Consider the following 25,392-nt stretch of genomic DNA (forward strand, 5'->3'; position numbering starts at 1 on the left):
TGCTGCCATCCTGCAAGGGTCAGCTTGTTTCCCCCATGGGATTGAACTCCCTCCCTGAGACTCCACAGCCCCAACACATGGTCAGGCCAGCAGGAAGAGAAAGGAGCCAATACCCTAGGCTCCAACTCTTCTCATAACAGTCCTGGCCATCCCCTAAGATGTTCTCAATCCTTAGGTATATGGCCTCTTTCACTACTACGTGGAACAACACTCTATGCCTCAAACTCTTTCTTTTTAGAAGAATAGTTAAGGTTTCCATGCATCACCAAAAGTACCATTAAGGAGTTGACCTCTGCTTGGAGAGGCCCAGTGACAAATAGAACAAAGCCGGCTGCCTCTTCCCTCTTTATAAAGTGGTTGAGATTGTCAGGAGTTCTGTTTGATTTGAATTTGATCTATTCAGTTCTCCTTGGCTGAATCCAGATGGCTTCAAGTAGACTTCTTGGTGAGGCTCCTGTTTTCCCATGCTTGCCCCTACTCACTGATCAGCAAATGCTCCCATTATACCCTGGGGCTTTTTCTGCTCTGAGGGCATTTGGGGTGACATGCTTAGGCCCTGAATTCCACTGTCATTACCAATGGCCTCTGCTTGCTTTTCTGGCTGGCTGTTGCCGGGGCCAGCTGAGCTATTTATACTTTGCCAGTCAGCTGCCTTGGAACAGTACACAGTAAGCAGCGTGATCCTTCCTCAGCTGACTTCTCTATGAGGATTCTCGAGAAGAGATGAGCTCACAGGTGCCCTGGGGGGTGTACCTGAATCTGTATGCAGTGGGGTTGTCTAGCACTTCAATCTCTAAGTCATAGGTTTTCCACCCTAAATTGTGTGTCTGTTCCTCCAACAACGCATCCTGAAGCATTTCAAGTGTCCTAAGGACACTTAATCAGGGTGATTATCAAGGGCCTTGGGATTGGAGGTACCCTTGGGTTATCCCAATTGGGTAATAATTTAGGTGAAAACCTGGAGGGTGAACTAGGAGGCTCTGTCAGCTTGGTGACCTAAGGTTAGATGCACATAGTCCCAATGTGTTGTCCACCATCTTTGTCTTCTCCCCCCCCACCCCTCCCCCCCGTCCCCTGCTGCCATCAAGTACCACCATCACTGCTGTTAGTACTCCTTCTCAACCTCAAAAATACCACCAACACCACCGTTAATACCCATCCTGACTCCAACATGGCTAAATCACCACCTGCCACCTCCACCCACATCACCCACACCAACCGTGTGACTACAACACCACCACCACCCCATGCTTGTGTCCACGATTGTCTATTCCCACAGCTCTATCACTGTCCCTGTGGCTGAGGAGCTGGACTGCCCTTTCCTACACAAATATTGCCCAGGCTCCATTTTTCTCTCTAAATTGCACTCGAGATCTGTGTAAATCCTAAAATATTTGCATGGCAAGGATGAGGGTGGTTCAAGAAGTAGACTGGGGTGATGATAACATGGGAAGGGCTGGTGGGCCCCAGACGGTGAAATGACCCAGATACTGTACTGGTCAGTATAGTTGTCCCTCGATTCAATGAAGAATAGGTTCTAGGACTCGTTCGGATAGCAAAATCCTTGGATACTCAAGTCCCTTAAATAACATGGCACAGTATTTGAGTGAAGCTATTCATGTCTTCCCATCCACATTAGGTCATCTCTAGATTACTGATAAAATGTAAATACTATGCAAATAGTTGTTATGTTGCATTGCATTGTTTAGGAATGATGACAAGAAAAAGATGCACTCATCTTAGGCCTAGCATAGAGCAGGGTTTGAGGTGAATAGCACTCAAACAGTGGGTGCTGAGACAGATTGGGGATCAGTGATGTGGTGGGAAGCTGAGCAGTATCCCTACACATCATCTCATTCACCTGGATTTAGCGTAGTACTCAACACACAGCAAATTCAAATTTTGCTTTTGGAAACTTTATGGAATTTTTTCAAGTATTTTCAATCCACAGTTAGCTGAATTTGCATATGAAGAACTTGGAGGGTTGACTGAGTTTGATCTTGAAGTCATTATTATTACTACTATATTATCTTCTTAGAAGAGGTTTCTGTGCAGAAAGTGACGTGAAAATCCAAAGATACACAGGATCAAAGGTCATTTATCAGTGAACACTTACTGGACATGTAGATGAAGTAGCAAGGTCTGAGAGAGGAGGATGGGAAAGGAGGCAGACATGAAACCCAGAATATGCATCTGAGGGGACAGTGAAGCCAGGAGAAGCCAGGAGAAGATAGTCCTTGAAGATTAAGGAGAATATCATTCCAGAAAGAGTTGGAGTTGGCAGATGCAAAGGCCCAAAGATGGAAAGAGCTGGACTTATTTGAGTAATAGAGATCTAATGAACACTCTGGAGCCCCTTGGCCTCTGTGGGTCTGGGTCAACTCATTTACCAAAGGGCAAAATGATAGATTGTGCACACTAATTATTAGGATTAAATTGGATGATGTATTTTTAGCCCATGCCAGTATATGTAATGCATACTTTGTGTGCACTAAACACTAAATGAAGAGTTATTACACTTCTCTGCCTTTCGGAAGCCTTCCCTGTCTGCCTCTCTACCTACTCTTGGCAGTTAGTGGAATGTATCAGGCTGGACGAGGAGGGAGGGATTAATGACTTATGAAGTGGCTGGCTGGGAATGGAAAAGCACTGGATGGCAGATAAAAATTGAGTTACTAAATTCCATTTTTTAAATTAGAAATGGTGAGAAGTTATGTTGAGGCAGGCAGCCCAACACTGCTAGATAAATAAGATATATGAATTTTTATTCATGTCCTACAAGAACCTACTAATGAAAACATACCTTTTGGGCATTCACTAACTCTTTCCTGCAAGATTATGATTCTATTTCTTGGAGATCTTTTATTTTGCTATTATAAGAATGGGGAATTTGACATTCCTGCCCACAAACCTAGGAGGGACACAAAGAAGAATCTTTGCCTTTCATAATAAAGTTTCATGTTTTAATTTTCCATATGTAGCTATGTTTGAATGTTTGTGTCTTTTTCAAATTCATTTTGAAACTAAATCCTCAATATAATAGTATTATGAAGTGGTGTTTTTATAAGACAGAGCCCACATGGATTGGATTAGTTTTTATAAAGGACTGAAGAGAATGAGGTGGACCTGCCTTATCTTTTCATCTTTCCTATCAGGTGAAGACAAAATGTTCATTCCCCTTGAAGGTGCAGAGTTCAAGTTGCAAAGTTGGAAGCAGAGACCACTGGGTCCTCAGACTCTAGATCTGTGAGAGATAAATTACAGAGTCTCAGGTATTTTGTTATAGCTGTAGAAATGAAACTGAGATAGTATAATGTATATCCCAAGAGTGGACCTTCCATAAATAGGACAGGATTCTAGATAATAATTGATGATCTTGAATTTGACCTTGAGTAGTGCACAAGATGAGTGAATGAGGCAGGAGTAAAAGCTGACAGTCATTCATTTCATAATGGCATTCTTATCTTTTTTCCCCTCCACAGGTTTCATTTGCTTGTTAATCCTAAGAGTCATTATTTTCTTCCACAAATTAGTATACTGTCTCCCCAAATTCTGAAAGTGCATCATCCTGGTTGAGTTTCTATTCTTCTAAAAAAAAAAAACAGTGCAGAGAGAGTGATAAATGGTGGCTAGCATGTGTGTTCAGGTAGGGAATGAAAGGGCTCAGGAAAGACTGAGGTCAATCAGGAGAATGTGCTAGCCTAAAGCAGTTAGCCATTGGGTGCTTCCAGTGCACTGCTGCTAGCAGAAATGTCCAATGTTTCTCTAATTTTTAAAGTGAATCTAGAAAATCTTTGGTGATGTCTCCTCATTTTTTGATGTGGGCAAGCAATCAATGCTTCTAAAAACCCTGTGCAGAGCAGCACTGTGAGATCCAAACTTTGCACAGTTGGGGTCAGATCAGAGCAGAAGGCTGCCATTTCTCTTCCCTAAGTTCCTCTGAGTGTTATCCACCAGCATAGAGCATGTGACACCTACAGATGTGAGCCAGGTTACCCAAGTCCCCTATGGAATTTCATTTACAAAACTGTTCCTTTTTCACCCAACCATGGTGGATGACATGCCTGTCCAGAGCTTTGAATCAGGTTTCCTGGTATCACCTCACATTGCCACCTGAACAGGTGGACCAAAGCACATGTTTTCTGCATTCAATTAGCCCAACTTGAACCAAGTGTCCTTTTCTGGATAAATCCATTATATTATGGAATTTGTGTGATTGGCTCAACTTGGATCAGGTGCTACCTCCTGGACCAATCAACTGTGGCCAAAGGTTGAGTCTCCATGAACATGGTAGGTCCTATGTAAACTGCAGAGGAGACATGCTCTTTAAGCTGGTAGGGTGCTGGGCAGATAGGGCCTGCGATAGCCTTGATAGTAAGTATAGTTACAATGAGTGGGACTCTGCCTGGCATGGACTAAATTCTGTGCCCACTAAATTTAAATGTCAAAGCCCTAACCCCCAATTTGATGGTATTAGGAGAAGGGGCCTTTGGGAAGTGATTAGATTTAAATGAGTTATAAAAGTGGACCAGACTATAACAAAATACCTGGAATAGTAAATTTATGAGGAGGAAAGGTTTATTTTGGCCCAGAGTTTCAGAGGTTTCAGTCCCAAGTTGGTTGGCTGCATTGCTTTTGGGCCTGTGGTAAGGAAATAATGTTATGATATGGAGCATGTGGTAGAACAAGCTGCTCACATCCTGGTGGCCAGGAAGTAAAAAAGAAGAAACTGAGGGCACCCCAAATGACCTAAAATTTACCATGAAGTCTCACCTGTTAAAAGTCTCCACCACCTTCCAAGAGCACAAAACTAGGGAGCAAGCCTTTAACACATGGGTTTTTGGGAGACATTTCTCCAAATAATGGCAACTGGTATTCTTTAATGTCTTTTAGTTAGTTGTTTATATAATTTTATCCTTGTCCACATCCACATCTTTGTTAGATTTATTCTTGTGAACTTTTTTAAGTTATGCTTTCATAAATGAAATTTTTAGCCTTGTGATTAGTATGTAGTAATGTAATTTTATAAACTGACCTCTGTCCAGTAATCAATAAAAGAGTAATTCTATATTCTCTTATTAATCCAATATCGGTTGTCTAGGCTTTCTGTGGGGTGGTGGTATACTATCTACAAGTGCCGTTTTGTTTGTGCCTTTCATGTCAGCTGGAACCGGCATATGGTGTTCAAGAGAAGCGACAATGGTGGCCCTTTATCTCTTCCTAGTCTTAAGATAATGCTTTCAACTTGTCACTGTTCTATGTGATTATCAGGTGGAGGATTTTTCTATTTCTAGTTTGCTAAGAATTTTATAATGAATATACATTAAACTTTATCATATTTTCTGCATCAAATAGATAAACCTATAGTTTTTCCTTTATCTGTGAATGTATGGATTTTATTCATTGATTTTTAAAAAATATTAAATCAATCTTACGTTCCTAGGATAAAGCTAGTTGGTCACAATATATATGCTTTCTTAAACATTTCTACATTCAGGTTGCTAAAACATTTTAAGGACTTCTTACATCTAGATTCTTGAAAGACAGATTGCCCATCCTCTCCTCTTCCTGTTCTGTTGTGATTGAATTTGGCATTTGGGTTATGCCAGTCTCCTAAATAAGCCCATTGACTGTTTCCTGGAGGAGTATGAGTAAAATCAGAATTGTGTATTTTTTTGGATACGTGATTATTGTGAATTGAATTTGGCATTTGGGTTATGCCAGTCTCCTAAATAAGCTCATTGACTGTTTCCTGGAGGAGTATGAGTAAAATCAGAATTGTGTATTTTTTTGGATACGTGATATAGCTCTCCATGGAACTCCACACACCCTGGTGGTTTCTTTCTAACTACTGCTCCAGTTTCTTTAATGGTTATAGGACCATTCAAAGTATCTGGTTTTCATTTTTTCTTATTGTTGTAAGTTATATTGTTTATTAATTTATGTGTTTCATTTAAGTTTTCAAGTTTATTGATATAATGCTGCTCATAACATCCTTGTATTGCCTTTTTAATATCTGCAACATTTAAGATTTTTGTTTTATTCCTAATTTATTTATTCACAGATTTTCCATATTTTTCTTGATTGCTTTCACCTGAAGTTTTAAAATAGGTCTTTTCAAAGAACCAGTGTTTGATATTTTTCCTTCTGTTGCAAGTACTTGTTTTTCCTTAAATTTTGCTTTCATCTTTAATATACTTTCATTTCCATTTTCATCAGGTATATTCTGTTATTCTTCTTAAGTCAGATGCTTAGTTCATTAAACTATAGCCTTGTTTCTTATATTAATAGTTAAGACTAAAAATTCATCTGTGTATCAAATTATCTTCCATTTAATTTTGATATGCAATCTTTATTATCTTTCAATTTAAAATATTTTTCAAATTTCCATTATGGTTTCTTCTTTCTTTCATATGTCTTTCAGAAGTATGTTGTTGAATTTATGTACATATGTAACTCTTCCTTATGTTATTGGCTTATAATTTAGTGACATTGTGGTTAGAGAATGGAGTCTGTGATACCAAGGTACCAATCCTTTCAAAGTTAGTTGAGACATTTTTTTAGTGAATAATTTTCATAAATATTCCATGCACTCAAAAAGAAGGTGCATTTCTCTGCTGTTGAGCATGATGAATATTAATTGATATATCTATCTATCTTTCTGTGTCTGTCTCTTTGTCTCTGTCTCCTCTTTTTTTCTTGACTTCTATTATGTCAAGATTGGTGGTTTTTTTCATATCTTTTCCATCTCTGCTTCTTCTTTCCTTTCTGTTTTCTCTCCCCTTCTTCTTTCTTTCCTTTTATTTATTTATTTATTAAGTCTACCTATTCCCAAGCCAGTTGTGTCAGTAGCTCCTAAAGTAATGGTGAATTTGCCTCTTTCTCCTTGTAGTTCTGTCAATTTTTGCTTTAAATATTTCAAGACCATATTTTTAGAAGCATCTAAGTTTATAACTGTAACATTGGCTTTGGGGGAAATTAGTGTTTCTATGATGTATTTTTTTTATTTATTGTTTTACTTTTTCCTTTCTGTGTTGATGTGTTTTAGATATATTTTTGTGACAATCTTACCTTTTAATGGTGACTCAAACAAATTTGCATCTATTATATTTCAGATATAACTAGACTGATTTCTAGTAACATATTTTGTACTCTTGATCCAATATTTTGTAAGTTTATTTTTCATACTTTCTTTTGAATTGATTGAATATTTTTCTTATTCCATGTTTTTGTCTCTGGTCTGGCTTAGAATTTACATGTTTTTCCTGTTATTTTACTTACCATGTATGTTTAACTTATCAAAATCAAATTTTAATTGATGTCATTGTTATTTTCCCAAACAACATAGGACCCAGGAATATTTTAATTTTAACTCTTCTTTCTAAATATGGTGCCAACATGTAATATTTTAGTTTTATCATCATGTTTATAACATCTTAAGTTACAATTATTAGTAGTATATTATAAAATCAGTATTTGTTTAGATTTACTTACACATTTGGCTTATAATTTCATTTTGCACCTTGTAATTTCCATCTGGGACTACTTTCCTCTGTGGATTATTTTTGAATTTCCTTTAAGAAGAATTCTTGTTTGTCTGAAAATGTCTTGCCGTGTTCTTAAAAGGTTTATTTTGATAAATATACAATTCTAGCTTGACAGTTTTCTGCACTTTTTCCTTGAAAATATGTCAGTTTTTAATGCCTTCCTCTACTGTGGCATTATCTGTCAAAATAATTGTTATCTATCAAAATAAATAAAATTTAACCTATATTTTCTCTGTACTCACTACTAATACAGTCTCATTCTCACCACTGGGCCTAATTGCCATTCCATTGAAGGTGGCTCACTAAAATATGTCAAGGCATGAACTTAATTTTGCTCATCCTTCTCCATGATCAGGGGGCCTACCCTAAACATGGACACCATTCCATGGGCTGGCACTCTCTCTCTCTCTCTCTCTCTCTCCTCTAGAGTGGACACATTTCCAACTGCTTCCCTAGGACATCAGACTCCAGATTCTCCAGCCCTTGGACTTGTACCAACAGCTTTCTGAAGGTTCACAGCTGTTCAGCTTCAGCCTAGGGCTACATCATCCACCTCCCTGGTTTGAGGCTTCTGACTTCTTGCACTGAGTTATACTACCAGCCTGCAGATGTCCATGATGGAACTCCTTAGACGCTGTGATTATGTGAGCCAATCTAACATACATATATGTATATATATATAATTAGATAATATATTACATATAATTACCTATTAGATTAGATTACAGATAATCTAATCTATATTACACACAATTTATCTACTCTAATCTATGTATATGGATTTATTATTATCTATTGTATTTATCTATATATGGGTTTATTTCTTATATAAGTATATATATATCTATATATTTACTTCTGAAAGTAGATAAAAATGGTATAAAAATAAGTTACATGACCTTTCCTATGCTGCATGAGCTTTTGGCCTCCTTTTGCTTTGTTACCTAATCTAAGAAAGGGATTCAAGAGTTTCTCTGAACATGGTTAGTGACTTGAATGAAGCTATGTTCTCCTATCTTAGTGCATAGGTGGTCTTTGCCCTCTCAGAGCCCTGTATGTTTTGCTCTGCCTTGGCCAACACACAAAGCTTCCCAGCTCAACTCCAGGACAACAGCACCCCCAGGACTTTTCTATCCCTTTCCCAGGAATTATGTCTACATGCTGGAGCACACTCCCCGAAGGGTATACCCAACCCCCACCCTGACCTTGGTTACCCAGCCTAGACTACATTCATGGTGAAGCAGGAAAATTCTGGAGGAACAGATACCTTGCTGGATGCTTCTGAGTACATGCTTGCCCTGCCTCTGGGGCTTTGCTTGGGAAAGCACTTACATCAGCTGGAATGAATACCAGCTCTGTACACAGGCTGGTTGGGTCAGGGTTGTGGATGAGTCCACTTAACTTACATTCTGTAGAAGGGTGATTGCACATCTTGGAGCAATTATCCTGTAGGTCTTTAAATAAACAGACTTCAGGCTCCGAGAAAATCAGCATAGCTCTTCCATGCAGAGTCAGCAGATTCTTTTTTTTTTTTTTTCAGTTTTCTTTTATTATTCATATGTGCATACAAGGCTTGGTTTATTTCTCCCCCCTGCCCCCACCCCCTCCCTTACCACCCACTCCACCCCCTCCCTTACCACCCACTCCACCCCCTCCCGCTCCCCCCCTCAATACCCAGCAGAAACTATTTTGCCCTTATCTCTAATTTTGTTGTAGAGAGAGTATAAGCAATAATAGGAAGGAGCAAGGGGTTTTGCTGGTTGAGATAAGGATAGCTATACAGGGCATTGACTCACATTGATTTCCTGTGCGTGGGTGTTACCTTCTAGGTTAATTCTTTTTAATCTAACCTTTTCTCTAGTTCCTGGTCCCCTTTTCCTATTGGCCTCAGTTGCTTTAAGGTATCTGCTTTAGTTTCTCTGCATTAAGGGCAACAAATGCTAGCTAGTTTTTTAGGTGTCTTACCTATCCTCACCCCTCCCTTGTGTGCTAAAGCTTTTATCATGTGCTCATAGTCCAATCCCCTTGTTGTGTTTGCCCTTGATCTAATGTCCACATATGAGGGAGAACATACGATTTTTGGTCTTTTGAGCCAGGCTAACCTCACTCAGAATGATGTTCTCCAATTCCATCCATTTACCAGCGAATGATAACATTTCGTTCTTCTTCATGGCTGCATAAAATTCCATTGTGTATAGATACCACATTTTCTTAATCCATTCGTCAGTGCTGGGGCATCTTGGCTGTTTCCATAACTTGGCTATTGTGAATAGTGCCGCAATAAACATGGATGTGCAGGTGCCTCTGGAGTAACAGTCTTTTGGGTATATCCCCAAGAGTGGTATTGCTGGATCAAATGGTAGATCGATGTCCAGCTTTTTAAGTAGCCTCCAAATTTTTTTCCAGAGTGGTTGTACTAGTCTACATTCCCACCAACAGTGTAAGAGGGTTCCTTTTTCCCCGCATCCTCGCCAACACCTGTTGTTGGTGGTGTTGCTGATGATGGCTATTCTAACAGGGGTGAGGTGGAATCTTAGTGTGGTTTTAATTTGCATTTCCTTTATTGCTAGAGATGGTGAGCATTTTTTCATGTGTTTTTTGGCCATTTGAATTTCTTCTTTTGAGAAAGTTCTGTTTAGTTCACTTGCCCATTTCTTTATTGGTTCATTAGTTTTGGGAGAATTTAGTTTTTTAAGTTCCCTGTATATTCTGGTTATCAGTCCTTTGTCTGATGTATAGTTGGCAAATATTTTCTCCCACTCTGTGGGTGTTCTCTTCAGTTTAGAGACCATTTCTTTTGATGAACAGAAGCTTTTTAGTTTTATGAGGTCCCATTTATCTATGCTATCTCTTAGTTGCTGTGCTGCTGGGGTTTCATTGAGAAAGTTCTTACCTATACCTACTAACTCCAGAGTATTTCCTACTCTTTCTTGTATCAACTTAAGAGTTTGGGGTCTGATATTCAGATTCTTGATCCATTTTGAGTTAATCTTGGTATAGGGTGATATACATGGATCTAGTTTCAGTTTTTTGCAGACTGCTAACCAGTTTTCCCAGCAGTTTTTGTTGAAGAGGCTGCTATTTCTCCATCGTATATTTTTAGCTCCTTTGTCAAAGATAAGTTGCTTATAGTTGTGTGGCTTCATATCTGGATCCTCTATTCTGTTCCACTGGTCTTCATGTCTGTTTTTGTGCCAGTACCATGCTGTTTTTATTATTATTGCTTTGTAATATAGTTTGAAGTCAGGTATCGTGATACCTCCTGCATTGTTCTTTTGACTGAGTATTGCCTTGGCTATTCGTGGCCTCTTGTGTTTCCATATAAATTTAACAGTAGATTTTTCAATCTCTTTGATGAATGTCATTGGAATTTTGATGGGAATTGCATTAAACATGTAGATTACTTTGGGGAGTATAGACATTTTTACTATGTTGATTCTACCAATCCATGAGCATGGGAGATCTCTCCACTTTCTATAGTCTTCCTCAATCTCTTTCTTCAGAAGTGTATAGTTTTCCTTGTAGAGGTCTTTCACATCTTTTGTTAGGTTTACACCTAGGTATTTGATTTTTTTTGAGGCTATTGTAAATGGAATTGTTTTCATACATTCTTTTTCCATTTGCACATTGTTAGTGTATAGAAATGCTAATGATTTTTCTATGTTGATTTTATATCCTGCTACCTTGCTATAGCTATTGATGATGTCTAGAAGCTTCTGAGTAGAGTTTTTTGGGTCTTTAAGGTATAGGATCATGTCGTCTGCAAATAGGGATATTTTGACAGTTTCTTTACCTATTTGTATTCCTTTTATTCCTTCTTCTTGCCTAATTGCTCTGGCTAGGAATTCCAGTACTATGTTGAATAGGAGTGGAGATAGTGGGCATCCTTGTCTGGTTCCTGATTTTAGAGGGAATGGTTTTAATTTTTCTCCGTTAAGTATAATGCTGGCTGTAGGTTTGTCATATATAGCTTTTATAATGTTGAGGAACTTTCCTTCTATTCCTAGTTTTCTTAGAGCTTTTATCATGAAATGATGTTGGATCTTATCAAAGGCTTTTTCTGCATCTATTGAGATGATCAAGTGGTTTTTGTCTTTGCTTCTGTTAATGTGGTTTATTACGTTTATTGATTTTCGTATGTTGAACCACCCCTGCATCCCTGGGATGAAGCCTACCTGGTCGTGGTGAATAATCTTTTTGATGTGTTGCTGAATTCGATTTGCCATTATTTTGTTGAGGATTTTTGCATCAATGTTCATTAAGGAGATTGGCCTATAGTTCTCCTTTTTGGAGGTGTCTTTGCCTGGTTTTGGGATAAGTGTAATAGTGGCTTCATAAAATGTGTTTGGCAGTTTTCCTTCCCTTTCTATTTCATGGAACAGTTTAAGGAGGGTTGGTATCAGTTCTTCTTTAAAGGTCTGATAGAATTCAGCAGAGAATCCATCAGGTCCTGGACTTTTCTTTTTGGGGAGACTTTTGATTGCTGCTTCAATTTCATTTTGTGTTATAGGTCTATTCAGGTGATTAATTTCCTCTTGGTTCAGTTTTGGATGATCATATGTATCTAGAAATCTGTCCATTTCTTTTAGATTTTCAAATTTATTTGAATATAGGTTCTCAAAGTAGTCTCTGATGATTTCCTGGACTTCCATGGTGTTTGTTGTTATCTCCCCTTTTGCATTCCTGATTCTACTAATTTGGGTTTTTTCTCTCCTCATTTTAGTCAGGTTTGCCAGGGGTCTATCAATCTTGTTTATTTTTTCAAAGAACCAACTTTTTGTTTCATTAATTCTTTGTATGGTTTTTTTGGTTTCTATTTCGTTGATTTCAGCTCTTATTTTTATTATTTCTCTCCTTCTATTTGTTTTGGGATTTGCTTGTTCTTGTTTTTCTAGGAGTTTGAGATGTATCATTAGGTCATTGATTTGGGATCTTTCAATCTTTTTAATATATGCACTCATGGCTATAAACTTTCCTCTCAGGACTGCCTTAGCTGTGTCCCATAGGTTCTGGTAGGTTGTGTTTTCATTTTCATTGACTTCTAGGAACTTTTTAATTTCCTCTTTTATTGCATCGATGATCCATTCTTCATTAAGTAATGAGTTATTTAGTTTCCAGCTGTTTGCATGTTTTTTGTCTTTACTTTTGTTGTTGAGTTCTACTTTTACTGCATTGTGGTCAGATAGTATGCATGGTATTATTTCTATTTTCTTATATTTGCTGAGGCTTGCTTTGTGCCCTAGGATATGATCTATTTTGGAGAAGGTTCCATGGGCTGCTGAGAAGAATGTATATTGTGTAGAGGTTGGATGAAATGTTCTGTAGACATCTACTAGGTCCACTTGATCTATTGCATATTTTAGATCTTGGATTTCTTTATTGAGTTTTTGTTTGGATGACCTATCTATTGATGATAATGGAGTGTTAAAGTCTCCCACAACCACTGTGTTGGCATTTATATATGCTTTTAGGTCTTTCAGGGTATGTTTGATGAAATTGGGTGCGTTGACATTGGGTGCGTACAGATTGATGATTATTATTTCCTTTTGGTCTATTTCCCCTTTTATTAGTATGGAATGTCCTTCTTTATCTCGTTTGATCAATGTAGGTTTGAAGTCTACTTTGTCAGAGATAAGTATTGCTACTCCTGCTTGTTTTCGGGGGCCATTGGCTTGGTAAATCTTCTTCCAGCCTTTCATCCTAAGCATATGCTTATTTCTGTCGGTGAGATGAGTCTCCTGTAAGCAACAAATTGTTGGATCTTCTTTTTTAATCCATTTTGTCAAACGGTGTCTTTTGATGGGTGAATTAAGTCCATTAACATTAAGTGTTAGTACTGATAGGTATGTGGTGATTCCTGCCATTTAGTTATCTTAGTTGTTTGAAGGTTTGATTGTGTGTACCTAACTTGATGTTACTCTCTACTGTCTTGCTTTTTCTTATCCTGTGGTTTGGTGCTGCCTGCCTTTTCATGGTTAAGTTGGGTGTCACTTTCTGTGTGCAGGATCCCTTGCAGAATCTTTTGTAATGGTGGCTTTGTGGTCACATATTGTTTTAGTTTCTGCTTATCTTGGAAGACTTTTATTGCTCCATCTATTTTGAATGATAGCTTTGCTGGGTAGAGTATCCTGGGGTTGAAGTTATTTTCATCCAGTGCCCGGAAGATCTCACCCCACGCTCTTCTTGCTTTTAATGTTTCTGTTGAGAAGTCTGCTGTGATTTTGATGGGTTTACCTTTGTATGTTACTTGTTTTTTCTCTCTTGCAGCCTTCAATATTCTTTCCTTAGTTTCTGAACTTGTTGTTTTAATGATGATATGTCGTGGAGTAGTTCTATTTTGATCTGGTCTGTTTGGTGTCCTGGAGGCCTCTTGCATTTGTATGGGAATATCTTTCTCTAGATTTGGGAAATTTTCCGTTATTATTTTGTTGAATATATTACGCATTCCCTTCGCTTGCACCTCTTCTCCTTCTTCGATGCCCATGATTCTCAAGTTTGGTCTTTTGATGGAGTCAGTGAGTTCTTGCATTTTCTTTTCACAGGTCTTGAGTTGTTTAATTAGTAGTTCTTCAGTTTTTCCTTTAATTACCATTTCATCTTCAAGTTCTGAGATTCTGTCTTCTGTTTGTTCTATTCTGCTGGATTGGCCTTCCGTTTTGTTTTGCAGTTCTGTTTCGTTCTTTTTTCTGAGGTTTTCCATATCCTGGCTGTTTTCTTCTTTATTGTTGTCTATTTTTGTCCTGAGTTCATTTATCCATTTATTCATTGTGTTCTCTCTTTCACTTTGGTGTTTATACAGTGCTTCTATGGTTTCCTTTATTTCTTCTTTTGCTTTTTCAAATTCTCTATTTTTATTGTCTTGGAATTTCTTCAGTGTCTCCTGTACATTTTGGTTGACCCTATCCAGTATCATCTCTATAAAATTTTCATTGAGTACTTGTAGTATGTCTTCTTTTAAATTATTCTTGTAGGCTTCATTGGGTCCTTTGGCATAGTTTATCTTCATTTTGTTGGAGTCTGGCTCTGAGTTTCTGTTCTCTTCATTCCCCTCTGGTTTCTGTACTAATTTTTTGCTGTGGGGAAACTGGTTTCCTTGTTTTTTCTGTCTTCCTGTCATTGTCCTTGGTGTTGTTACTGTCCCTGTACTGTGTGTAATTAAGTATTTTCTAGCTTGTAATAATAACAATGGTAATATTGAGAATGGAAGAGTGAGCTGAGATGGAAAGCAAGAAGTTAAAGAAAAGGGGAAAACAAATATACAGACAAGAGGGAGAAAGCAGAACAAGGTATCAGACAAGAGAGTTTCAAAGGTATAAACAGGGAGTGTTAGTGTACTAATCGACAGTAAGCTGAACAGACAATAGAGTGACAGAGAGAGGATTGAAAATCAAAGATAAAAAAAATAAAAAATAAGTATATGAAAGTAATATCTATTTATAAAAATGAATTAAAATAAAATGGAAAATAGAAAATTAAAAAAAACAAAAAAACCCAAAAAACCAAAAAACTTCCAAGTTTATATGCAATGCAATTTCAGTATTAATAATTTGGATGTCCGTCTCAATCTCCAGTCCTGGAGTTGGTGCCTCAGATGTTGTTCTGTAGTTGTCTCATCAAAGGGGATGCATAAAGTAGAACAAAATTACACTCACACACACACAGAAGAAAAAAAAAAAAAGCCCCACCAAGTGTCCCCAGTTCAAATGCAATACAGTTTCAGTAAGTTTTTCCGGCTTGCAGGTGTAATTCGGTTGTTCTCTCATCAAAGGTAGGGAGAAAAAGAAAAAAAAAGCGTCTGGAGGCAGTTCCGAGAGTGGTATCTGCAACTGTGGCTTGCCTGCCTGCTGCTCTCAGCCTGTAGCTGGCGGCGTTATTTATGCAGATCTCTGGGGTGAGCTTAGCACTCACCTGGTCCCACAGGCTTTGTTTGCTCAGAGTTCTCCTGTGGGGGGGAGGGGGGCCTCTGCTACAGGCTTTTCCCTTTCCAAGCACTGGGAAAGGCGACACTGCCCCGCGTTGTCAGGCCTGCGTGTTTATTTACAGTTCACGTGGGAAGTGGGTCTTCCCTCCTCTCACAAGCGTCCCCCCTCCTGGTTGCTGGGCGCCCCGCTCCCGCCAGAGCCTCTCCGGCCCGCCCAGCTCGTTTATTTACAGTCCCGGGAAGGAGTCCCTTCCCCCAGTCTTCAGCGCTCAGGGCGCCCCACCCTCTTTCCAGCGTGTCTTAACTGTTCTTATTGCTTAGTACTCAGTTTCTCTTTTTTTCCCGGGTGGAGGTCAGTCTGTCCAGGGGCCTATGCTGCTCTGGCCCAGGCTTGTCTGTGGGGGAACCGCGGTACCGCGAAGCTCACCTGGTCCGCGTCTTCCCGAGCCGTATGGGCGCCGGCCACTGGCGGCCCAGGGGCCTCCTCGGTTCTCCGTTTAACGTGAAGTGGAGATTCTCTGCGCCGGCTGGAGATGTGGAGGGGTCAAAGTTATGCCTTTTCTCGGTGATTATGCCTGCAAAGTGTGTCTGCAGCGTCTCTCCAAGATTTCACTATAGGAGGCTCGCTTTCTGCTTCCTACCTCTAGCCGCCATCTTGGAATTCGAGTCAGCAGATTCTAAAAAGTTGTGCAGTGGTTAAATGTACCGACTGAAGCCTGGGTTCTAATCCTGTTTCTGACACATTGTGCTGAGCAATCTGGATTAGCTTCCTAATGTTTCTTTTTCTCAATTTCCTCATCTACAAAATGAGGAGGAAAGTAATTACAATGTACTAGTCAAAGAGCTCTCAAGAAGTAGAGTTGATAGACTATAAATGTGTGTGTTTTTCTCTGCGTATGTACCTATATAATAATAATGAACCATCTCAAACTCCTATCTTAAAAGATGGTTGTACAGATTAAGAGGATGAAGGGGTACTTGCATTTGGTTGGTGGTACTTGGCACATGAGGCACTGTCAGTCCTAGCTCACCTCTGATGTATTGTGCAGCCTTTGACGAGTCCTTGACCCATCCCTCTGGGTCTTTTACCTCTTCAGGGAGATGCTGGCTGAATAACATCTTCCATGCCTTCCAGTACCTGGTGTCATGCATTTCACAAACTCACTTGCTTAGCTTCCAAACACTGATGACTTTTCAACTAAGCATCGTAACTCTGGGAAATGAAATCACTCTGAATAGCTTTGATTTGCGATCATCATGATGATCCTTTTTCTCTGCTTGGTTCTAAAGACCACTCTCTTAAGGGCAGGCTATAAAATACTCTTATTTTACAACAGAGCCAATGCTTGGTGGACCTAATTTTTAATTTTTTGATTATATATTTTTAGAAGAAGGTTTGGAAAAGTTCTTGATAGGAGCAAAATGTCAGAAAGGAATGACTTATACCAGCCACTGTCTGTAAAGAGCTTCTGCTTCAGGGTTGAGTACAGCAAATGAAGTACAGATGGCTTGGTTTGCAGAATCTCAGTAGACTGTGGACTGCACAATGCTCCAGGGTGGGTCACTTTGCCAGGCACTGGGCAGTACTATTATAGGCAAACCCATGAAGGGGTCTAACTTTGGAGGGCAAAGGGGAGAGGTATACACTGACCTCAGCCTCCAAAAAGGACACAGTCTCAGAAGAGCTTCTTTCACTCCCATGGAAATATTTAATGGTCTTAGTTGTTGTCAACAGGCACGTAGACTTTTCTGTGTTTTTTTTTTTAACACATACTTGAGTTACAATATACAATAGACACTGGGTCTATTGTAGATTTTAATATTTTCTGCTTAACATTATATCACCAGCATTTCCCCAACTTATTAAAAAATTCTTTGCAGTATCATTTTCTTGCTGCAGAAGTTGCAAGTGTGCATCATAATTCTCTTAACATTACCCACATGATGAACACTTAAACTGTTCTATATCTTCCCTACTGCAAAGACAGCTATTATAAGCCTTTTTAACTGAAATCTTGGTCCGTGTTTCAGGTATTTTCTCAGGATAGACGTTTAGGGGTAGAGTTTCTGGATCAGTGAATGAGAGTGTTTACAAGATTCTCGGCACACTGCCAAATGCACTGTGAGACCAGTATGGCCAAGTTCACCCGCACCAGCCATGGCGAGCCTGCTGGACCATTGGTGGCTTAGATGAAGCTTCTTTTAAATAATCTCTACCATCCTTAATATGTTAAAATGGATGTAGACACGTACCCCTAAACATATGCATACACACACATTTATACACACACGCACACACACACACACACGTATTTGTATTCCTTGGGTAATGCAGCTGCACATTTTTTCCTATTAGAATCATTTTTCAATGGTAAGTGATTAATAGTGGATGGAATAAACAACTTAGAGAACTTCCTTCTACCTCCCCAGGGGTTAGCTGCAGGCGCTGCCAAGAATTCTGATTCAGCTTGACTCTTTCAAATCCAGCCTTTTATTTTTTTAAAATCAAACATGTCTGGAAGGGGAAAGAACCTCTCCACGTAAACAATCAAAAATTTCTTTGCGATAGTATGATTCAACAGGGTTTGGGAAGAAGGGAAAACTACTGGAGGCAGTGGGCTCCCATGGCTTTTTTCCTCGCTCCTTCACATCTCACAGCACTGGCTTATTCTGACAGTCATGAAGAAGGGAGGGAAGGAATCTTACTAGTGAGGAACTCACATCTCTAAGAGGAAAGCCACTCGAATCTGCACCATGTCATCTTCCAAGAACCAGCTTGACTTCTTGAACTAGTGACAATCAACTGTAAGACTTGAAAAGTTTCATTTGAGTTGTCAGCATCACATCAGGTGCTCAGTATAGCTCAGGTGCTCTATATTGCACAGGTGTCAGTACTGCACATGGGCTCAATTCTGCACAGGTGCATAGCGTTGCACAGGTGCCTGGTACAGCACAGATGTTAGGACAGCAGAGATGCTGGTATTGCATAGGTGCCCAGTATTTAAAATGTTTGTGGTACCTTATCCCTCTGGAGTTTTCAGTCCCCATTTTTAATTTTTTGTAGGAAAACTAGAAGACTGAACATGCGTCACATGTTGGTCTGTGACCTTGTCACAGCTTTGCCCCTGTGGAACATGAATGCAAAGAAAAGGCTGTATTTTTTTACTTGGAGAGAAATGATAATTTTAGCTATTTAAAAAATAAAAGTCAGCCAATTTGTTTGGTTCAAAGTTAAAGACCAGAAGGTCTGCATGTATTAAGTATAGACCCTTCTTTGAGGGACCCTCTTGTTAACAACAGAGACTTTTCTTTTGCAGTGTTGAGGTTTGAACTCAAGGCCTTGTGCTTGCTAGGCAGATGCTCTACCACTTGAGCCACACCTTCAGACCTTTTTGCCCTGAACTATTTTTCAGAGGTCTTGCTTTTTGCTCTGCGCCAGCCTTAGGCTACAGCCCTCTGTACCTATGGCCTCCAGAGTAGGTGGGACAAGAGGCATGTACCACCACACCTGGCTTATAGATTGAGAAGTGGTCTTGCTAACTTTTTCCTGGGTATTGCCTCAAACCATGATGCTCTCAATCTCAGCCTCCCAAGCAGCTGAGATTATAGGTGTGTACCACACGCTATGCCTGGCAAGAGAGACCTCTAGATTTATGAATCCATCCAGGAGTTAAGACATGCCCCCAGGTGTATGCAAGCCAACAAAATAAACAAACCTGTAGCTACATCTCTCAGACCCAGCAAAATACTGGAGAAAAGTTTTCTGTATTAAGTTTCCCAATGTGGCTTAAAGAGCAGATGTTTTTGATTTTCTAACGAGAAGGCTGGGATACTTTGAGGGGCTAAGAGCCTAGATATGTAGCACTTGGAGTACCAGGCACTGTGCTAGGAAGTACCTACATTATTGGGTCTCTCACAGAACTTCCCTTTGTTCTGAAATATGTTCATATTAAGCATTTGCATATAAAATACTCCTAGAAAACAATAGTAGCCCTTATCCAGAGCAAGAGGTGGGTGTGCTTGCTGTCTATTGTAAAATATTCTAGTTCTTGGTTCCAGGTTACTCTTCTGGAACTCAAATGTCATCTGGGGCCATCCATGTCACCCACATGGAACTTGGGCACAAGGAGATTTGGGTAATAAAGCCCTTTGTCTTTGACCAGTGAGTGTTGTTCTTCTGTCAGTTACAGCTAACTTGCTCACTGGAGAGCAGGTAAAATCTTGGATTCTTCACAATTCTTGACATGCTTATATCTTTATTTAAATAATATTCAAAGCAGACTAAAGTTCACATATTTTGACCTTCATGTTTGAGAAGACTAGAACAGAGAAGTTAAGTAATTCTTCCTATGTCATAGACCTAGTCAGCACCTGAGGTGAGATATTTGTCCTGTTCTGGCTGATTCTAGAACCTTTCTCTTTCCATAATGTCATGTTCACAAATTAAATTGCAAACATGAAAATGCCTGTATCTCTGTTTGTGGCACTGGGTCATTTAAAATCCTGTTGGCTCTAAGGCATCCCCATTGGTATGACGATAAAAATGTTCAGGCAAGGAGTGGAAAACAATTGAGCAGCATAAACAAGATAAAATCATCCATTAAAAATGAAGAAAAAGTTCTTCTCTAATATTTACGCATGCCTGGCTTGAAGCCCTGACCCATTGCCCCTTCTTCTGGAGAGCAGATAAGACCCATTCCTGACCAGAGAGGATGGGCTGAGCTACAGGGAATCCAGACTAAACAGGAGGGGTGCAGGAGCAGGTGAGCTCTTGGGTGGGGAGGTCTCCAGCTCCAGAATCTAAGCCTTCAGAAGTCTCTGTTCAAATTTCCACTGTGCCTTTCTGTCTCCTTTTTAATCTGACCATTGCCTTACCCTTATGATAGATCTTGACCTATGACCTATTCCTTCAGTGGCTCCCAATGGCCCATGTGACAATGTCCAAATTCATTAGCTTAGGGCCAGGCTCCTCTATGGTCTAGCCCTCACCTGCTGTTCAGCTGATGCAGGCCTCCCTTCCCCTCTGAAGCCCTTCCTAAATCTATCCCATCCTTCAGGAGGAACTAGTCCCTTCCTTTTTGGTTTTCAAGTTTATCTGTATCATTTTGCTTTCAGCATCTACAACATTTTAGGGTTGTCTACATTTGCATGTTTATCTTCTCCACTAAGCCCAGGACCCCTTAAGGCACAAACTATTATCTTTAGCTTATGTAATCCTCATGCTTACATGGGTTCCTAATAAATGTGTGTGCATTGAAGCTCTATTCACACACACACACACACACACACACACACACACACACACACACACAGAGTCTGGGTCTTCACTGAATACAGATGGTCCCTAACTTTGTATGGTTTTGACTCAGGGTTTTTGACTTTACCACAGTGTGAAAGTGTACGATATAATCATTCTGTTTTTCCATTTTCATTACAATATTGGATAAATTACATGAAATACTCAACACCTTATTACAAAATAAGCTTTGCAACAGGCAAAATGAAGGTTCTTGTAGGCTAGGCCAAGCTGTGTTTGGTAGGCTAGGTATATTAAGTGTGTTTTTCACTTAATGTTATGATAGGTTTACAGGAACATGACACACAGGGATAGGCCAAGGAGCGTCTGTACTCTTACTATGAGGTTGATCACTGCCTAGAAGCACAAATATTCCAAGAGGGATTTGAACTACTTCTTTGTCATGATGTCATCTAGCAAGACATTTTCTTTTAGATAACATGGCTTGGGCTTGCGTCCTGGAGGATTGGGGTGTGGTTGAGGACTGACTGACCAGTCAGCACTTGTTGTCTTTGCTTTCCTAACCATCCTGCCAAAGCCAGGCAGGCCATCCCCATTGGATCATCTTCTCCTGCCATGCAGAGTGTTTGTTTTCTGCCCAGGCCAGCTCTCACTAGGGATGAAGGTTGATTATCCTGAACCCAGGCCTGGGTTCGGCTGCTCCCTCTGCCCAGAGAGGTGGTGCAACTTCCAGCAGTCTTCAGACTTTCTGAGTCTCAGTCTCTACAGATCTAGAGTACGAGGAAGATATCCACCTGCCAGGGTTGTGAGGCTTCAACATTCATATGCAAAGAAGCAGTGATTTCCTCGTGTGCTGGGCCCTTTCTCTCCCTCACCCCTTCTCTTCATCTCCACTTTCCCTCTTTCCCCTTAACAGTTTTTGGAAACTTCAGTGGGTGTGTCTTTGTATACCTTCACTCCCAGCAACACTGATGGCAGGCACACTGCCATCTATCAAAGAGCCAACAGTGATATCACCATAGGAAGGGATGTTAGAAGTCATTTAGTTTAGTGTTTCCCAAACAAGTTGGAAGGAACACTTGGTCTCCTAGTGTGTCACAGATATTCTGTGAGCAAATTGGCATCTCTGGTCAAGTGTATGGGAAATGTAGCATCACCTAGCTCCCCTCCCTCAGGAGCAGTCTACACTGGAGTAGCAGAGATGCCAAGAAGACTTGCCCTCTTTTAACTCTAATTAGTTATGTTGTTTTAGAAACTTATCTGCACGTGGAGCACACTTTCTGTTTGTACTGTTCCATAATTATTTTGCCAGGCTGATATTCTGTAGAGCAGTGTGGGAAGCAGGCATATACAGTAGCCTCTCTCCCCTCCCCCATCCACAGTTTTGCTCTCTGAAGTTTCAGATACCCAGGGTCAACTGTCATCCAAGAATATTAAAGAGGAAATTCCAGAAATGAACAATTCATAATTTAATTAACTTTTATTACAGTTTATAGTTATAATTGTACTATTTTGCTATTAGTTACTGTTAATCTACCATTCCTAATTTATAAATTAAACATGATCACAGGTATGTATATATAGACAAAGACAGCATATATGGGATTGGTATTTTCTTTGGTTTCAGACATCCACTGGGGGTTTTGGTTTCAGACATCCCCCTCACATAATGGATGACTATTGAAGTTAAGCATTTTATTTTATAGATGAGAAGATGGACAGTAAACTGCAGTCACCCAGGGACAGGTCTTGCATGTGACTAACCTCTGACTTTCCTCAGCTCCCACAAGCTCACTCTGCTTTTCCTTTTCCTCCATTCCTAGTTGAGCTTGGATCTCCATTATTCTCCCAGGAAGTGTGAGGGGACAGCTTTTTGCTGACTACTAGGTGCTGCTGAGGGGGCTCCTGAGGCAACCCTGGCACCCCAGTGTGCAATTTTTAAACTCAGAGCTGCTGGGAATCTTACAAAGGCTCACCTGGAAGGGGGTGGTGAATGAGTTCGTTTTCTCTGTTACTCATTGGAAGGTGTTTAGGAATGAGGCAATGAGGAGTTTTCATTAACCTCCACACACACACTGTCTACCCAGTGAGTTCGTGATTGGGCTAGTGAGCATGGGTACTTGACTTTCACTCCTGCCCTCAATGCTATGAGGTAGATACCATTATTAACATCATTTCCACTTGAAGGATGAGAACATTGAGGCTAGAAGGGTCAAACAAGTGGCCCAAACTCCTAAGACCAGGAAAGGAGAGCTGGGACTCAAACACAGGGAACAGGGCTCTGTAGTCTATGTTTTTATGGGTGTCATTATCACTGGGACTATCTGGTGACAATGTTCACTCATAATTGTTGAACAGGTCTGTTTTTTAATTTTTAATACCAGAAAAACCAACACTTCAGTCATCAGCCAGTGCCCTGACCACTGGGACAATCTGTTTCCAGAGGGGCATTTCATTCTTATATTTGTTTCATGCAGTTGGGTGCCTGTTTGGGGGAAGGATCTGACACACACACACTCACACACACAAACACACTCCCTCCAGAAATGGACAGACAGTTCATGCACACACTCTGCCAGAGGACACAAAATCGTACTGGGGAAAGGCCCACACTGGCTGGGTTTATTGTTCCCCAGTCACAGTGGTGCCATTTCACACAGATTGCTCCATTACATTTCAGATTTATTTCTAATCATTTTGAGCTGGATCAATGGCAGACAAAGGTACCTTTTAGCTCTGGCACCTGCTGTTCCCCCCAAATGTCAAGGGCTGACATTTGATGCCATTATCCCCAGTCAGCATATGGATGTGTCCTTTTCTTGCATCCCCAGTCCCAGGCCACCCACCCCACTTACACCCTGAAAGGCTTTCAGGCTGGTGAGATGATACCTGCCATGTCCAGGGAGACCTGTGTGTACAGATTTTCTCTCCTCTTGGCACAGCTAAGGCCAGTCTCTGGGGGTGGCTGCTGTGTCCCTGGGTCCCTGGAAAAGGCCTCTCACTGCTGGAGTCTTCCTCCTCTCCTCCCTCGCAGGCACCCAGTGTTCTATGGTGCAAATCTTGGGAAGAGCCAGTGCCAGTAATGGTGGTAGATGGTGGGCATTTCCTCTCCTGCAGTTGGAGGAAGCTTTTGGGGAGGTGAGGTCTGCTGTCCTTCAGATAAAGTACTCCTTCCTGCTGTTGTCACCGGCATCTTGGAGGGCAGGGTCGCTCTGCAGAGCCATGTCTGCACTCTCAGCAAACTCTGTGCCCTTGGCCTCATTGGTGTGGTATGTGCCCTTGTGCCGGTACAGGTAGCGAAGCATGACGAAGAGGAGGCAGACTAGGACTAAGGCCACAGCGGTGATCACAGCTGCATGAAGGAGAGATGCATAGGTCAGTCTGGGGTTGGTGTCAGCACCTATAGGGGTCGTGGCAGGTCAGACATCAAGTGCAGCATCAAGTGCAGGCAGGCTGATTCCTTTCTTCCCTCTTGTGCTGCTTCCTGCCTGGGTACCCATCTCAAAAGACTCTTCTCTCCTCTCCCTCCCTTCTCCTCTTCCTGCCTCCAAGCTGTACCCTGGCTTGAAGAATATTCAGGACTGATCCCTCTGGGAGGTGTCTACTGAGGACAAGACAACTATAAGGGATTATTGTAGAACAGGCAGTTTGCACAGCATGAGTGTGTGTGTTGGCTTGAAGCAGAGGGGTTCATAGAACAAAGAATTCTCATGTCTTCAGAAAATCCCAACTGAGGGGTTTCCCAGGACATAATGTTTTTTTTGTGCTAAAACCAGGAAAGTCCCAGAAAACTGGGAAGAGTTGGTTACTCTTCACATACACTCTGGAGACATAGGGGTAGGAGGAGATGAGAAAACAAGGGGATAAGTGGTAGGAGGTATGGTTTGGAAAGCTGCCCCTCACTCCAGCCTGTGACCACTCATTCTGTGAGAATTTCTGAGTCTGACAGGAGGACCTGGACTTGGCCATGCAAAAGCTACAAGGTCAAGGTCAATACCAAGAATGCACTAGGATTCAGGAGAGCAGGGAAGTAAGGCAGATCACTGGGGGTGGGCTCATGAGGCAGACCTGGGGAGTGATGGGGTCAGGGCTAAGACTGGGGAATTTTGGCAGAGCTGAAGGACAGCAGTCCCATCTGGGAGTGTTTCAAGTTTGTCCATTTAATTTGAAGTTTCAAAACAAGCCTGTGTGTTTACTTGGAATGCAGGTTTATTTGAGGGGCTGTTGGAGATATTGGGGAGGTAAAAACTGCTCCCAAATCCCATTTTTATAGAACAATTTCCTAAATTTCCTACTGCCTTCAGGGGGACACTTGTGTCTGTGCAACAGTAATAATATTGTCTGAGACAAAGAAGGGCTCAAGTTCCAATGAGCAGGAGAATGCCAGGTTCAATGAAATTGAACAGGTGTCTTTGATGGCTTCCTGCTGCTTCTTTTTCTTTTTAATTGTAGAATTTCCCCTGAACTATTAATAAGCTAGTAAGAAGCTTGGTGCAAAGATGGGAACAGAGCAAGAGATCTCTTAAACTTGATGGTTCCCGAACTGCAGTTTGGGTCACACCTCTGACCAGCGGGGAACCACTGCCCAGGGTCCAACACAAGGCAAGCGAAGGTCAGATGTCCTTTGGGACTGAGGTGTGTGACTCAGGGCAAGGACTAGTGTGGGA

At 40.7% G+C, this 25,392-nt stretch overlaps 1 protein-coding gene across 2 annotated transcripts in view; it reads right to left on the reverse strand.

Annotated features, from left to right (window-relative positions):
- Positions 1-23,512: 23,512 nt before the first annotated feature.
- The window catches only part of Gypc (glycophorin C (Gerbich blood group)), a 35,129-nt gene continuing 33,249 nt past the window's right edge, over positions 23,513-25,392 (reverse strand). For both annotated transcript variants that reach the window (XM_074070496.1, XM_020188028.2), the window contains exon 3: positions 23,513-24,077. In XM_074070496.1, coding sequence (XP_073926597.1) covers positions 23,881-24,077 — 197 coding nt within the window. In that variant the 3' untranslated portion in view covers positions 23,513-23,880. The remainder of the gene's footprint in view (positions 24,078-25,392) is intronic.

Source organism: Castor canadensis, chromosome 4 (genome assembly GCF_047511655.1).
Source record: "Castor canadensis chromosome 4, mCasCan1.hap1v2, whole genome shotgun sequence".
Lineage (NCBI taxonomy): Eukaryota > Metazoa > Chordata > Mammalia > Rodentia > Castoridae > Castor > Castor canadensis.